The 17,610-nt window shown below is 38.9% G+C and overlaps 1 protein-coding gene across 1 annotated transcript in view; it reads left to right on the top strand.

The window, feature by feature from the left end:
• Positions 1–17,610, top strand: part of GREB1L (GREB1 like retinoic acid receptor coactivator) — a 133,057-nt gene that overhangs the window by 72,030 nt on the left and 43,417 nt on the right. The window contains exons 3-8 of the mRNA XM_041399414.1: positions 410–581; positions 840–1,037; positions 7,734–7,910; positions 10,568–10,744; positions 12,675–12,797; positions 15,975–16,112. Of these exons, the coding sequence (XP_041255348.1) occupies positions 413–581; positions 840–1,037; positions 7,734–7,910; positions 10,568–10,744; positions 12,675–12,797; positions 15,975–16,112 (982 nt within the window). The 5' untranslated portion in view covers positions 410–412. The remainder of the gene's footprint in view (positions 1–409; positions 582–839; positions 1,038–7,733; positions 7,911–10,567; positions 10,745–12,674; positions 12,798–15,974; positions 16,113–17,610) is intronic.

A 17,610-nucleotide genomic window follows, 5' to 3' on the forward strand; every position in this document is an offset into this window, starting at 1 on the left:
TGAAGTTCAACTTGATTTTTAATTTTTTTTTTGTCACGTACCTTTCCATATCCCACCCTGAATATCCTAAATAATCCCCAAATAATAATAATAATGGATAATTTTATCCATCCTCCTTTAAATTTTTATGCCAGGCAGGTTCTTAAGGCTGTTGAGAGGCCATGTACTCAGAAGACACAGAGCAGTGTGTTGGAGATGTACTAAAAGCTTAGTGGAACAGAAAGATGCAGCCTGCTGGACTGAGAGAGAAACATGAATGTGTGGTGCTTGTTAGAGATGTTGTTTGCACAGCACAGCATATTGTCTTGCTAACTTTATATCACTGTCATGGATGATTGTAAGACCTTCTGTAAAGTCTCTGTGCATGGACGTTCCCATCCCCTTATCAGCTGTTTAACTGTGTTTTTAGATCATGGGGAATTCATATGCAGGGCAACTAAAATCTGCCCGTTTCGAAGAAGCTCTTCATAACTCCATAGAAGCTTCTCTGAGATGTAGCAGCGTTGTTCCACGGCCAATCTTCTCACAGCTGTACCTGGATCCTGACCAGCCTCCTTTCCTGCCGGAAGGTAACCATGAAAGTATGGCACGTTTCAGTTGTTTTTCTGTGTGTGAAAAGGGTGGGGTGTGTTTCGTTTTAAAAAAAGCAAACAGAAACTGCACAGCAGTTAATTGTGTGACAAAATCTGAATCTTGAGCATCATTAAGGGGAAAGAATGGCATGCTGGTTATTTTAAAAGGAGATAAATGTTATATTAAAAGGAGATACTGTTGAAAAGTTTAATTTTCTATTTTTTTTTTTACTATATTTTATTATTTTTACTATTTTTATTCTTCAGATGTGAAACCAAAGGTAGAAGAGTTGGATAAAGAGTTAGTACATCGCTATTCACAAAATGGAAACCTGGACTTTTCTACCAACCAAACTGTTAATGAAATGGAAGATGAAGAAGAGGATGAAGACATGTCAGATTCAAGTAGTCCACCAATCCCATACTCGCAAAAACCTGCCCCGGAAGGGTCTTGCACTACTGATGGTTGGTATCCTTTTTTTTACTGTGTGATCTCCACACCTGATTCTAGTGATAATATGCACTCTCTGCAGTTACAAATTCCTGAGCTAGAAAGTCTGAAAATACGGTTTATAGTCAAAGCCATAGATCTGACAAAATACAGATTGGAAGGACTTGTTTGAGGACAATATATTTAATGTATAATTTGAAAGCAATGTTGAGGACTGCTGTGGCACATAATTATTTTCTGAAAACCCTTTTTTGTCTGTGGTTTTCATTGATTCACTGTCCTCAAAGAGGTTATCTGAGTTGGCATCAGTATGGCTCCTTCTCAGTCTATCCCTAAATGATTCTCCAAACATTGGCAAAGCTGGATTTAGTTGCCTCTGTGGGCTGAAGGAAGAAAATGGGGAGGACACTTAGTGTACTTTCTGCTGCTGAGGTGACAAGAAGGTTGGTAGTGGAAGGTTGTCTGTTTTGTCTTCCCCATGTGCCTGTTGACCATTGCTTCCTTACCCTGAGCTGTCCTGATTTGTTGTTGCTCAAGATGAGCAAAATTCTTGACCATACTGTATTTGTTTGTGTTTAAATGTGGTAAAGAAAGAACCAGGTAATTATGCATGTACCTACTTGGCCTAAGAAAAATTTGTGATTGGTTCATCTTATCCCAGAATTGTTCTATTCTGAAGGTTTAGCTTCCTCAAAAAAGGAAGATCTGCTTATAGTTGTTAGATGTGCTTCTTGTTAAAACATCTCCCTGCTGACTTCCGACACCTGAAAACAAGAACTATTCCCACCAGGTCCAAATGCCCTTTTTGATGTTTTATTCAATATCCTCCTGAATCATGGAATTCCTTGTGCACAGTTCATCAAAAGCTGCAATTTTGAAATGGTTTTGCACCTTATTGAAGTATCTGGTTATATGAAGTGATAGATGTAAGGACCAACTGCTGGTAATTCTTTGACATTTCTGGGGGCTGGGCATTAGTGGCTTGTGTTGTCATCTTTGCCTTTTCCATTTCCAAATGCAGCTCACAGGAGCATGTTTACCCTCTGTAACAGCATCCTGCCTGTTCCCTGTAGCAGAAAGAACAGAAGGGCTGGCTGACTACTGTGAAAAGGTGGGGAATATTGTTGGGAGAAGTTGTTATTCACACAGGAGTGTGGCTTTCTGTTCTTTGAAGGTTTGTAAATTTGAAGGAGGAGGGAAGGAGAAAGTATAAAACAATGTATTCCTAGGAAAGTGTTCTCAGTTGAGGACAAGTATCAATAAAGTCTACAAAATCTCCTTTGGAGATGAGGAGCAGTACTTCACATATTATATGTATGTAATATTAAACTTCTTAGTATGTCCTGGGATTGACCTTTCAGGGGCAGTTTTGTGTTTTGATTTTTATCTATAAGGCTTTTATGATCAAAGCACTTTAGAAGAAAGTTTTGTGTGTTACATATGCAGAATTTTAGGGCTGTTCATTACTCATTTTTAAGTTTACCATTCTGAGTTTACAAAATCTGCCTTACTTTTAGATGTTCTCAAGGAACCGATTTAAGAGAGCAGTGTTTTTGTATCTGGAAAAGGAAAGGAAAACAGATTTTTTTTTCCAAATACTTCTGGTGATCTGTTAGGACAGTTTTGCATAATTGTTTAAAATGCCCTGGTTCCCAAACATTCACACTGCAGACCATATCTCAACAAGATATTAATCTGATGGCTCATCTTTCATCTCATGAGTATGCCTTCCAGAGATGTAAGACAGGATCACTGCCATTGTTTGCATCCCTTATCTTGCTTATTTAATTGCAAAGGTAAATAACATTATGAAGATGTTAAACAATACTGGTCGACCATTTGAACTCACTGTATTTGGATACTTTAGACTAAGCATGTATTCAATTGCTTATCCGAGAGCAAAATATTGGTACTAGAGCCTGCAGTTCGTGGCTCTGCTTGCTGTAAAACCTGTTTTCCACCTTTTGGATCAGGTGGGATGAAATATTTTTCCCTTTAAGGTATTTGTGTTGTTTGTTTTTCCTGAATTCAGGATGTATGCCATAATAATCATATTATTTTCTGTGGTGACTTGAGCTTTTATTCAGAGGCATTTGTCAGCCACATGGCTGCAAAAGTAGATCTTAATGCCTTTACTTGTCAGCTAAAAAAAAAAAAAAAGTACCTCACAAGTGCGTTTGTTTGAGATTCTTTCTCAGCTAGCATTAGATGTCTTAACTCTCTCCTTAGCCCATTGGAAAGAGCAACTGTATTTGCCACTGAACCTTGCTATTAGTCAGGAAAGTAATTCACTTATTTTCAGAGGCATTGGGGGTTTGTTTTTGTTTTTTCCTGCTCAACACAAATTTTTGTAACTAAAATTTCCATGAAAATAGGGTTTTAAGAAAAATAATTTATTTGTTTTCATATGGGTATCTCAAATAGGCAACAAAATTCTTGCATTATCAAGAAGCTGTTCTGAATTGCTTGCTTGCTGTAGCTTTAAAAGAGGCTGCTTCTAATTTGTGGAATAACATTCTATGCAAGCTGTGGGAAACACAATAGTATCACCTTTCTTTTGTTAGCAAATCCTCAATTTACCTGATGCTTAAAGAAAGGCCAAGGTAGTTTCAGAAGCAATTAGGTAAGGAGGTACTTAACACCTGATCAGGTACTGTGAGGTTACAATAGCGAGTGACAGTGACCCCTAATTCATATGTATTCCTGGAAGCTAATTCCTTATGCAAATACCCCATTTACTACAGTGCAACAAGGGGCTGCTGCCCCACATGGAAACTACCTCTTACAGTGGGGAAAGGGAAGACAGATACAAATTTCATTTTTAAGAAGATTCTAGCACTTGTAGTCGTTGACAGCTGTGGGGATACATTTTCAGGAAGATGGGACTGGGGTACTTTAAATGAAGTGATGTTGGAGAATGCACTCAGAAGCAAAAACTAATGCAGAGAAATGCAGATGTCTGTAAAAGCTGTTAATATTTTAATTTTTTGGTGACTGCTCCTGGTATTTGCAAATCTTTAGTTGAAATACAAGTGCCTGTTCCTTATTTGAAATAGAGCTGAGATCCTGTGAGAACATGTTGTTTGTTTTGTTTTTTGGTTTTTTTTCAGTCGTTCAGTTACATGTTGATAAAAGATTTCACAAAGAGAATTTGGTTTGGTTTACTGACTCGTGTTTTCTTCTCTTTGCACTCAGATTTTCATAAAAGGTTCACAAGTAAATTAAAGTGCCATTCTTTCTTCTTTAGAGGAAATATTTTAGTGCTGTTTGACATAGAAATGTAGGTGTCAGCACAGTTATAAATGAATAGCTATGAAATATAAATGGATTTTAAATGTTCTTAGACATTGACAGCACAAGTTCATCTAGTACTGAGACATTATGTCTTGTCTTTCCTAATGTGGAAATTATTATGTCTAACAGATAATTAATTACCAATGCAAAAATCATGCAAAACAGAAAAGAAAAGAAAATAAGGTTGGGATCTCTGTGGTACTTGCTAGTTAGAAAAAGACAATTTAACAGGGAGAGGGTTAATCCCCCCTTCGTCTCCCCGCAGTTACTTGCTTCCAAATCAATGTGTTTTGGGTGGAATTTCCTCATTCAGCTTCAAAAAGCAGCAGAAACTTAAAAGAGTGCTTTTCAGCCCTAAAAGTCAAGGGAAAGAAGGATAATGAGGGGCTCTTGAAGTATACCATCTGCATGTCTTTGAAGGAGAATTCAAACCTTTTACTGCACAGGAGCAGATTTGCATCCTCTCCATATCTCCTGGTGGAAGTACCAAGCTCTGCAGCCTTCCCGCTTCTCCTGTGGCAGATGTTCAACGAGCAAGAGAAAAGTTCCTGGAGGCTCTGAGGGTCCGTCTGTGCTGCCCCTCACTGCCCACCCATCGGGATCTCTTTCCCTCTCAGAAGGGGAGCCAGAGGAAACCATTTGGTGTCAGCCTTGTTTATTATCTCACCACCTCAGAAAATGAGGTTTTGGCAGTCACCTGTGAGCTCTGAGCTGGTGGCTGCTTTCTGCCATTTCTGGTAGAGGGGTAGAGATTATAAAGATAGTGAATTTCAGCAAGATTTGTGAAGTTCAGGAGCTGTTTGGATGACATCGGTGTCCCCAAACTTAAGTCCCCTGGGGCAGCAAAGTAATTATAGCTCTCTCACAGGCTGAACATCACAGAGGCATGTGCTGGCCAGCCAGTCTGCACATGCATACCTCTCTGATCCAGAGATGTCGCCAGCCAAAGCAGAGGAGGATGCCAAAGGAGATTGTGAAAGGAGGGAGAAGGGGGAGCATGCAAGGGGTCTGGGAGCACTGGCTAAGTAAGAGATGATACTGGGGGTGAATCGTAGGTATTGCTTGCAGATTCAGTAGGTTGCAGCATTTCTACATTCCAGTCCCACATATCCTAAATGGCGGGAAATATTAATATCTACAGCCTCTCAACTAAGAGGCTGCTGTTCCCATGATAGCAGGCTGTTACTGAATTGTGCTTGTAAACTTGGTAAGATGTTTTTTATTAGGGCTTTCCTGTACTTTCTTCCTTGGGGACTGATGCAGAATGGTGACACACAGCTGCTCAAAGCATAGCTGAAGTTGTTTTACTCATAGCCCACATAAAGCTGAGTCTTTTCTTTCACCCGGGATGTTATGCAGCGCTGCTTCACTTCACTGGGACATGAAAAACCCTCAAGCACCCCAAGGGGCTCAAAGCTTCCCATGTGATATTCACCCTCTTCAATGTTGTGTGCTCCTTCAGAAAGCAAGTCTGTGTTGACACACAACAACACTGACAACGTTGCTTGTGCTAGTATTGCTAGCAATTCCTTCAAAAGCCTCCTGTTGGGCACCATTTGTGCTTCTGGGCATTTCCGGAACATTTTTAGGTAGAGACTGGGCTAGAAGCTAATTGTGTAAAAGCACGGGTTTAAGTCTGTGTTGAAATCTTACTGTACTTGCTGTTTCATAATCCTTATCTACAGATTTCCTGTTTGCCCACATTGTCAGCAGTGGGCAATTTTTCTGTTTTAAATCTAGATGTAAAGTGGTATTTTCTAAGCATGTCAACTACTCAGATTTCACTGAATGCCTAAATATTTAAGGTCAGTTTTGAAAATTCTGGATTTATTACCCAAGTGACATAAACATTTGAATAAGCAAATTTTATTTTGAATGTAAGGGACTTTTCCCCCCTGGGTTTGTCTGCAACTGTTTCTTTCTAAATTACATCAGAAAGTCTAGATAATACTTACCCTGGTACCTGGCTTTCTACTTGACTATGATCAATAGTCAATTTTTTAGAGAACATGCCTTAAGAGAAATTTAACAGATTAAAATCAAATGGTGCCTAATCAGAAAAGAACTAATTGTGCTTTAAATATGCAGATTTAATATTTCTCTCCTAAAAGATATGTAAGTTTTTATTGATAAGTTATTGGCATAATCCACTGATTCATACATGAAAACTTCAGGCACTTCATTTCAATTCATTACCTGGAAAAAGGTGTGTGTGAGGGGTGCATCCCAGCTAGCTTTCCACGAGCTGCTGCTGGAACTGAGCTGATGGAAGAACTGAAGAAACCATTCAGCCAAGAGCTGGTTCAGCAGATTGTGAATATAGGCACAAGACTGAACCTGTATTGGACTCTGTTTTCAGCAAGCTGCTGCTTGTGAGGAAATTCATGCAAGCTGATTCTGTGCATTCCACTTTGCACATGCTCTGTGCCTGCTACAGTTCTGAGATAAAACCAAAACCCATTAACTTAATCAAACAGTAATCTTGATTCTTGTGATTGTGATTTTCTTTGTTTATTCTTTATTTAGCCTGGACACTGCTCTGGGTTGCCTTGCTATGCTTTTTGTGTGACCCAGCCTGCTACTTGCTCACTGCAGGTCATAGAGCAGCAGAAACTCTCTCAGGTCCCCATTTTTGCCCACTTCTGCTGCTTTAGCTCTACATTGATTAGAAGCCCAAGAGATAATGTTATGTCCTTATTTTGTGGGCATATGTATTTGAGTGGAGAACAGATTTAACTGGGGATTTGAAAGTCATGCAGTCCACTGAGACTTTAAGAGACTCAACTGGAGACGTAGCAAAAACATGATTCATGTGTCTAAAACTAGTGAATTATTTATTTGCCGGAATTTCTAAAATGTGTAGAGAATTTAAAAATTAGATATTTAATTATTGTAATGTAATTGAAAAATTTTTGTAGCCACTACTAAACTTCCGTCATCAATTTTTGTCATTCTTTTGTATTACTTAATGGTGTTTATGTATCAATGCTAGCCTTCTACAAGCAACTAAGACAAAATAGTTTCTCTTGAAAAAACTGTAAACTAAAGTTTGGCAAAGAAAAAATAACCTTTGGCATGTTTTAAGAGCTGTTTTCTGTAATTAAATCACAAGCTTATCCTCTTATTTTGATTGCTTTTGAAAAATTGGGTTTCGGAGCCATTTGATGTCTAATGTTTGGACACTTAAATTTCTTTTGTGCCTGTATATGTTCAGCATATTTAAAATAATGAAACTCTCAGCAAGTGGTTGTGATGAGATGCTATCTCAATTTCCTCTATTTCCCTTGAAAAGGATATATTCAAATTCCAGTTACAGTATCAAGTTGTGAAGCCCATTTGCTTTTGCAACTGATAAAACAAAGAAAATTAAATGAATTCTTCTGAAGAGTTATCATTTGTTTTGCTTTGTTTTGTAGGTTTTTGTCAAGCGGGCAAGGATTTACGGTTAGTATCTCTGTGCATGGAGCAAATTGATATCCCAGCAGGCTTCCTGTTAGTAGGGGCCAAATCTCCCAACCTTCCTGAGCACATTCTAGTCTGCGCTGTTGACAAGAGGTTTTTGCCTGATGATCATGGAAAAAATGCACTTTTAGGTAAGAGGTATTTTTTTCTTTGTGCCATAATAATTCAGAGAAAAAAAAAAAGCCAGTTGAAAATTATCTAATGTCATTTCAGCTAATAACCTTCTATTAGAAATATGTTGAGGAGAGGACTGACTTCATTAAATCAAATCTGTAGATGAACCTGCCTTAAAAGCCCATTTTAAAACAAGTCCCTGATTCCACAATTAATCACAATTGAATCTCCTAGGTTTCTGTGTGGGCAGAAGTCAATTGCAGCCCTGGCATTCTAAATGTGAGCTATCCATATACTCCTTATCTCAGCTGGAGCTTACAGCATTTTCATTTAAGGAGAAATATGATCATGCAAGTATGGAAAATGAACTATATAATTTTTTTTAAAATTTTGATTAGGGGATGTTTTCTGCCCTTGGCTTCACCAGGATCATTGTTCTCAGTAGAAGTTCTGGGAGCAGTTTGCTTCCCAAAACCCAGTACATAGGGACATCCCACCCCACCTTTTCCAATTATGTCATAATCTGTTACATTTATGAAGTTTAAAATTTTAGTACAACAATGCCTTTTGGTAATTGAAGACAGGCCTATGTGCACCTAGATTTCCTGCCTGGGTCACAACTGGTACACATTTTAACAAGCTATTAGAAGTGATTTAATGTATTTTGGCTCCTTTAGCCTGTTTTGAATTTACTCTCTCATTTCTCCCTCCAGTCATTGCTCTGCCTAGAATATATTCAGAAAGACCTTTCAACAGGAAAGAAATTACAACAAGGGATAAATACCCTGATTTAACTTCATTGCTCAAATTCTGGTATAGACCACCAATATTTTGTGTAACTATTGGAAACGGCTTTTTTCTGTGCTTTAACATTACCTCTCCATTAAATCCATTTGATAAATCCATACACAGCAAACCTTTGGGCCTTAGGCAGAAATGCCCCTGGCCTGAGTTAGACAGAGCTGTAGTGTGATGTGCCCTCACTGGGTGTGACTGGGGATTTGGGATAACAGGGTACACTTCGGGATTCAGAGGAGCTTCTCCTCTGCTAAGCAGGGGAAGTGTCAGGAGCTGACCAATAAGAACTGATAGGCAGATGGTGTTTAAACCTGATTAAATGTGGTACTGCTTGCCTTTGTTGGTAAGCCTCCCCCCCATCCCCGCTTTGTATCCATCCATCATCTCTGGTCTCATTTGTTAAGGAGCCTGGTGACTCACGCCTCTGGCATTGCTGAGGTATTGAAGTGCCTCCAGGCTTCTGTCACTGGCACCTGTGAGCAAAGAACTGACTCAGTAGCTCTGAGAGACCCTGGTTACTCTTTCTGAAAACTGTGGAGATGCATCAGTAGATCCTGTGGGCTGCAAGGGAGTAAAGAAAGAATGAGTCAGTCCCAGGAAAAACAGATGAAGAATTTTGCATCTTGGCATCCTCATCGAAGCTGATAATGAGGTGCAGTAAGGCTAAAGACAATGGCCTAATTATTAAGAGTTTTATGTATAAGGTGTTTTGTCAAAAACACTGAATATCTTTGTCATAAACCCGTTATTTTGGCTGACAGGAACCAGCATCCTCCAAGTTGTTTGTCATTGCGGAAAATAACGATAGTAGCAAGAACAAAAAATTGATTCTCTTACAGATCTTGAACTTACTAGTAAATGGAAAGAAACCAGACAAACAAATAAAGCATTTCCACTAGGTATTAATCTGCTAGCACTTTTATAAATCATTATTGATATTGCATAGAAAATCTGTTTCATTAAGGGTTGAAAGCAGTACAGAGATAAGTGGCATGATAAGTAAGACAACGGGGCTTAATTGTTCAGCATTAGATAATAGAGGGCTGATTCAAACAACAAAGATTTTAAGGCAGACCCATTTCAGAACATGCCCTGTGCTTTGTTCTATGAAATGTTACACTGGTGTCATCGTTATGCCAGATTCCCATTAACATAGCTGTGAATGGCACTGGAAATCAAGGCTGCTCATAATTCTTAGGATGGATTACATCCTTCAGACCTCAACTCAAATTTCACCCCTTTCTGTGAAACCTCGTTAGGAATAAAAACAGTCTTTGTCCTTAAAATGGTTACTTTCCTGAGAAGCTGTAGGTTTTTTAAACTATTTTGAAGCACTCCTAACTTTGGCCATGCAAATCTTGATGTCAAGTGATTGCTTTCAAGACTGTAATAAAATGTAAGGTTCAGCTTACTTGGAAAGTATTTTGTGTAAGAAGCCTCAAGGAAAATTTATTTGATGGTAATTTTAGTTATATGAAATTGCTCTGGTGGATTAGCCACTGTTTTGAGAGAGATGTCTGCAGTTTGGAACCCATGGTTTTTTAATAGAGAAAAAACAACCTTTTTTTTTTACCTCATGGAAATTTCCTAGTGTGGCAACATAGTTCTCCCCCTGTCAAGTAGTTATTCTTCTCTGCGCTGTGTAGAGTGGAAAACTGGTGGTAGGATTTTGGCATGAGTCAGTACGCCCCAAAGAGATGTAGCAGTTTCAGAAGAGCTAAGACTGACACACATGTACTGTGTCCACAGAAGCTGGCTGGCTGGAGGCCTCCAGTCCCCTGGAACTGAATGTGAAAGTAGGTTTAGATGGCCTTATTCCTAGCTGACAGTAAAAGACATTTAATTTGTTTGTGTGTCTTCTGCTTTGTTCTTCCAGGATTTTCTGGGAATTGTATAGGCTGTGGAGAAAGAGGATTTCGGTACTTCACAGAGTTTTCCAATCATATCAACCTGAAATTAACCACTCAGCCAAAGAAGCAGAAGCACTTAAAGTACTACCTAGTAAGAAGCTCCCAAGGTGTACTGTCAAAGGGACCCCTTATTTGCTGGAAAGGTAATAAAGGTGCCCATTCAATTTTTGTGGTTTATGCTGTTAGGGGTGATGTTGAATGAAAAATGGAAAGTTGCTGTTGAAAATGTATGCATTCAAAAGTAATTGCTTGAAGGGAGAATTCTCACTGATTTCACTGAGATTTGGATTTTGCCACTGAAGTTAAAGTCTTAATAATAACCCTGTGATTGTGAACCCTCTTCTTTCATCTTGCCATACTTTTGGTGGCAGCCCTAGATCTTCCCATCTTAGAGTGAGCAGTCATCTTGGTAGAAGAGGCTACTCAGTCTGATGATTCTTTTGTGTGCCTGAAGCAAGGTGACTCACAGCCAGGGCTGCAACATTGGTTTCCCACTGATATCCATCTTTGCAGGTGCAATCCAATCTGTCTCATGCCTGAAGATAGCTAGCGTGCTGTAAGATTAGGAAAGCTCAGGGCATTGATCTCAGGGAAAGAAAAGACTTGGATGCTCCTGCCATTTCCAGTGTTTTAAACTTGGTCTTACCCTCTACCAGAGCAGCCTGGGTGATATTATGTGCTACAGGAGGTTGCATTTGTGACCCCCCAAGGCAAGATAGCCATGGGGTCTCTTACTGGAGGATTTTGGGGCAGGGTTTTGGAGTTAGAACCATGCAAGGACTCAAGGAAAGAGTAGTTTACCCACCCACTGTCTACCAAGCTGGTTTATGTGCAGACTACCTGACCTTTTCATCTGTGGTCTCACTGACTGAAGTCACAATTTGATCTGGTCCCTGTTGTTCCAAAAAGTTGATGTGAGGAGAGGGGAAGCTCTGCAGGAGAACTGACAGACATCTGAGGAGTCACATCCTCATGTGAATAGCAGCATGACACCAGAAAGAGGTGGTTATCACCAAGCTGTATGAGTGATTATAGTTTGTATCAGTTAGTAGTTCAAAAGGATCCTGGCTTCAGCTGCTTTTTTTCTGTTACAAGGATAATTAACTACTGTTTTAGAGTGCATGTGGCTTTTCAATAGCATTTTTTCACAAAAATTACACAAATATTTAATTTAGTAGTGAAATTCCAAATAAAGACAAAGGAAGCCTTATTTTACTTCTGGAATATTTTTTCTAAAACCCCTCCCTGATGCTCATGCAGTTGGAGTTGGTGTGTGTCCTGGTATATGCAGTTTGGAGTAATTCACATGTGGAAGAAGCAGATAGACGTTCCAATTTTGGTTATATGCTAATTGCAAGTGTTCTAGGCACCCATGAAAGTTCAGAAAATCAACCAAAAGTCAACCTCATGGGCATTACTTTGATAGGTCTTATCTCCACATTGTTGCGATCCATCTGGTAACCTTTCACTCTTCACTTACATTATAGATCTAATTAGAAAAAGAATGCTTTTAAACACTTAAACCCTTCTCTTAAAACAAATCCTGATTAGATCTCGGTTTTAAAAATGGATTAATATGTGATTTTCAAGGTGACTTTCTCCTCCCTCAACTCAGTTTTCATCCAGACAAATACTAACAGCGCTGAGATCTCCCTGAAGGTTTGTGGAAGCATATTAAAAATCTGGGTTTCAGCACAATTTCTCCTTTTAAAGGGCAACATATGATGGTTTGTATACAGGTTGTGCCACAGAAGTCGCTGAATGTTTTCTGGGACATGTCCAATACCTTCAAATCTCTTGGAAGCTGTGATCTGAGGGCTCTTGCCAGTTTGCAGCATCTGGTCTGTATTTGCCTGGCCCCCTGAGTGGCCCGCAGGGAGGTTTTCTTAATTAGAAGACAAAGTTGACAAAACTGTGAATCCGTATTTTCGTTGAATGCTGCCATTTGCTGCTGTTTGTTGTACGTGCTCTGTGTATGCTCTTAACATTTTGTCACCTTTCGCCGCCGCGTTGCTGGACTTTGCTGCTGGAAGGAGGCCTTGTTAATATGTACTGTAGCTGCTTCATTTGCAGAATGTAGAAGCAGGCAATCATCTGCTGCTAGCCTCCCTGCTAAACCAAATCCTTCGGTATCACCGTCCACGACCCCAGAGGGTGGATCAGCTAATGGATACAAATCAGGGTTCACTCAGACAGGTAGGAGCTGAAAGTGCTGTAAAGATAACCATTGGGGGTGGTAAGTTACCTCAGACACTGGTGGGTCAGGGATGCTGTAAACAACTGTGTATTTACCTTGAGCCATGTATAGATTACACTGGAGAGGGTGCCTTGCAAAATTTGTTTTGGCAAAGATTAAGACCCAGGTGAGGCTGAAGGTTAGATTAAGTCTCAAAACAACAATTGATGTAAAAGTATTAAACAGTCTTTTGATTAATTTATTTGATTCTGTACCTCTTTGTTGAAACCTCTTTGTTTCGTTAATTTTTTTTGTGCATCTCAAAAAACTTCAGTTACATGTTTGTAGGGAAGTGTTTGCTTAGTATATAAACTAGGCTATTTGTCTGGAAAGGGAGAATAATCTCCTTTTAGGGAGAGGGGACCAGATGTTATTTTGTTTACTTGCTAATTTCCTTATTTATTTAAATTTTATTGCATGCAGAGGTGTACTTAGAATTGCAATTTCCCCATATGCATCCAGTGGATTTTTGTTATGTGAGCTAACAGGTCTCTCACAACTATTCTAGAAAGCTATTAATGATATCCTTAAATCAGGAGAAAATATAAAAATCAAATAGACATTGACTGACAAAGAAGCAGCACCTTAATATCATGTATCTTTTTATTTATTGCAAGTAGACAAAGTCCTTTTTTTTTGAGCTTTCTTCCTCATTGCTTTACTGCAGCTTCATCTATGCTGTTGTATGTTTTTGTGTCTGTTTGTGCTATTTCTTGAAAAATTAAAAACAAGAGAACATGTCCTGTTAATTGTTATTAATTGATATGAATGTCCAAAACCACGTTTCTTTAATGGAGTATGAAATGCAGATAGAAAGCAAGGTGGTTAAAATACCTTTTATACCCAGAAAGTTTGTCAAAAGGAGCAATAAACTGCTGAACACAAGCACTCATATGAGACTATAATCACTGATTAGTATTTTCAGAGGTATTTCTCTCAGGTGGTTGCCCCTGTCTCTGTTGAGGAAGCTAAATGCTTTAGGCTTTGGGAAAAATTAAATGACAGTGGGGTTAAAATATATCTGCATTTCATTGCATGATCCCTTGGCTTCCAGATCCAGGCATGAGAACTGTGCAGATGCATGAGAACCTGTTTATTTGGAGCAACAAGAATTCTAATATTTACACAGCTTTGTCTTCTATTTGTCTTCTATTGTATCTGCCAAGTTAATAGATACACCTTTTATATATGGCTTTCTCCTTATCACTCCCTGCCATTTTCAGTCTGCTTGGTGTTTCTGTGTGTCACTGTTTGTACTCCCAGGTCATGCTCATCAAAACCTTTTCATCTCCTTCTGCTGTTATCTCCTAGTGAAGATAATGCCACATACATACACATGAATCCCCTGTGACTGGGAGAAGGGGGGAGAGCACCTTTTATTCAGTGGCATAAATTCTGACGTGTCATCTATGATGGAGGGCTTTTCTGGCTTTTTCTCTCCTAGGTTCTGCATAGCTCTTTCTACTGGAGTTTGCTTCTAGGTTGTTTTAAAACAGTACTACTTATTAGCAGGTTGTTTTCTGAAATTGTGTTCAGCTCATCATCAACTCATATTCCCGTTTTCTTTAAAAGTTGTGTAAATATTTCTGGTGAGCAGTTCAGTCTCTGAGTTCTGTAAGATACGTGTAGGTTCTTATGGACATACAGTATCAAAAATATGGTTTTGGGCGGACACTGGAAGGGAAAATCCAATTCATGTGTTAAGCAACTAGAAATAAGGCTTTACAAGAGAAAGATGAAGAATTTTGATAACTGGTATTTTAATAACTATGAGTCCTGCTTATGTAACAGAGTGGTGTTTAGACGTACACCAGCCACATCCACATTCACAGATAAAATTTAAAGAAAATGTATTACAACTACAGATGGGGGAAAAAAATTCCCAAAGCTTCTGGACAGTTTACTTTAAAGAAATTTTAATGCTACATATTTGCTACATCATATTTAATGGCAGACCAGCGTCTCCCTCCAAGGGCCCAGGCCTGGTGGTCTATTTTGTAACCCATTCAACATATTTCCTCTGAACCTGGACAAGATTTTCTGGTGGGGCAGCAGCAGCAGAGGCTTCTGTGTTTGTTCTTCATGTCAGTTACTCTGTCTGGCAAAGAAGATCTTCCTCCCACCCTCCTTCACCAAATGGTGTGTGGCCTGAGGGTGAATGTGTTTGGCAGATCAAGTTGGTCTTTGTCTTCTGTTTTCTTTAGCTGGTTGTTTTACTAGGACATCTGTAGGTGAACTTAGCCTCCTTTGCCTGCTTGTTGCAAACTACTTGCTGGACTGCCAGTTAATATTCTTTCACTCTGGTTATAAGAATTTGGGTTTGTCAGAGTATCAGCATCCCAATGCCAATTTTTTCTTGAAGTAAATTGCAACTATGAAATGCCTAATGTTAAAGGGACTTACATTCTGAGAGGTTTGGAATCAGTTTTATACTGGGCAAATATCAAAACTTGTTTGTTCTTCAGTTTATCCTTCTATAAAATAGAAAGATTTATAAGTTTTAGTTCATGCAAAGAGTTTGGGTCAAACATTTTTAATTTTTTACCCAGATTTATAAATGGGCATACGCTTTTTATAGTTTTATAGACAGTACTGCTGTAAGGAGGCTGTGTTTTTGGGTTTGTTTTTTTCTGCCCTTAGTGAAGCTTAGCTGTGTCTGACAGAGATTCTGTAGCTTGTTGTTGAAAATCTCAGGTGATGGAGACTCCACAACCTGTTGTAGGTAACTTATTCTAGTGCTTATTCCCTATGCTTGCTGGCTGCAAGTTCCATAAGCTCTTGGTCTTAGCTTCCTCTTGTGAACCATGAGATAACTGCATTTACTTGCCTACCCCATGAGACTATTTTGAGGAGCAATGAGATAACCCTTTCTACAGTTAAAATATTTTTTGAGTGTGTGTGAGTGCAAAATACTGTGGAGGAGATCAGTCATGGGTTCAGTGGATTATAAGATTCTACAGAAATGTCCAGTTAAATGATTGCTAAAACTCCTGAAAGATATATGGTAATTTCTTAGGAGTGTAAAAAAATTGTTTGCAATTTATGCAGAGATGACTTTTGATAAGTGTATGTAATAAAAATTATATAGATTTATATATGTAAATTTTAATAATTAATTAAACTACTTCTATTCTCAGATTCTTCAGTGTTCAGTCCAGCAAAATCATCTTCTGCTGCTGTTAACTTAAGTGGAACACAGGACCCATCCCGGAACAAGAACATTGTGAAACCTCTGGCTCTGTCAGTACAGCTCGTGGGAAAGGCATTTGCTGCAGGTATGGCTTTGCTTTCCAAAACACCTGGGAGCCAAGGGAATCATCAGCTTAACAGCCAAGAAAAGAGGGTGTTTTTTTTTGTTTTGGTGGAAAAGGGAAAGGGAAGCATTCACTATCATTCTCCAGAACTGTCATATTCTTGCACAGAATATGTCATAGTCTTTGGCACAGAAATTTTTGCAGTTAATACTGTCCCCAAGCTTCAGCCATGCCTTGACTTTCAGATTTAACATCCTGGTAGGAGTGCTCTCTGCACTTCCCAACTGTAAGAGAGCATAAATGTCACCTCTTGATATCACACTGATTCCTGCCTCAGTTATTGAGAGTTGTGTGCAGTTCTGCATTTCTAACAATTATTGTTCCTCAACACACATTTGGTGGCATTTAGTCTCATTTTAAGGAGTTTTAATATATCTGCTGTTTTAATTGCTTATTTCTCTGTTGTCTGTTTAATGAATTGTAACCCTCAACTGTGGCATCTAAGTCCTACACTGACATTCTGGGATAATCTGATTGTGTTTTACTTTAGCTTTAGGTTAGTCTTTAAGCAATAAAAAAAAGAAATCATCACACTTATTGCAGGACAGTATGTTTGAATAAGAAAATATATCCATTTATTTGGTTTATATATGCACGTGAGCATTACACTTTATACATAATGTATTACATCTGCTATTTAATACTATAGATACTGTTATGATACATAATACAATTATGTTATATCTAATAAATCATTAACAGTTCTTTGTGCAAAATACCTTTCCCCCCCTCCATACTTGTGTGATTTTATTTTGCACTGAAATTTCTTCCCAGCTTTTTAATCACTTTTGTAACTGACCCATGTCCATCATATCTGCCCATACAAAATTCTTGACTCAGAGTAGAAATGGGGAGTTTACAATGGGCAAGTGAGGTTATTCAGATTTTGTAATTGACAATTGTGCCAGAATTTGTTTGGATGTCTGCAGCTGGGGAGTTGCATTGTTTCAAGCTACATACCCACATCTGTAACACTTCCAGTTGCAGCTGCCATCAGCAAGCTGCTGCACCATATCCTGGTGTTGCTCCTGGAATATGTTCTTGGGAGCTAAATCCTTGTGAAGCTGGCCAATATCAGCAAGCAACTGGAGTTTCCACCGGTCTCCATGTTGGCAGTTTATGCCATTTTCTTTCTTCTGCAAAAAATGTTCTGAAAAAGAACGAGAATGAGCTCAGATGAGTGATGATAATTTCTGGTGATCATCTGTTGTTGTAGTTTAATTTTGTGGCCTGGATATAGCAGGTCCTGCTGGAGTGTCAGGCTTGCTGGGACTGGAGAATCACCTTAGGCAGAGGTAGCAAAATCAAACATGGTTTGCTTCAGTAATGCTTAGGCCATGTACACTTGGCAGCCAACTGCCCTGTCTTCCCCTGCCCAGTGTCCTTTGCTGAGGCTTTAGATGAGAGCCCTGTAGTGAATTACTGTGCATGGCATGTGGGTGATTGGGGGAAAATTATG

Source organism: Onychostruthus taczanowskii, unplaced genomic scaffold (assembly GCF_017590055.1).
Source record: "Onychostruthus taczanowskii isolate IOZ18803 unplaced genomic scaffold, ASM1759005v1 scaffold16, whole genome shotgun sequence".
NCBI lineage: Eukaryota > Metazoa > Chordata > Aves > Passeriformes > Passeridae > Onychostruthus > Onychostruthus taczanowskii.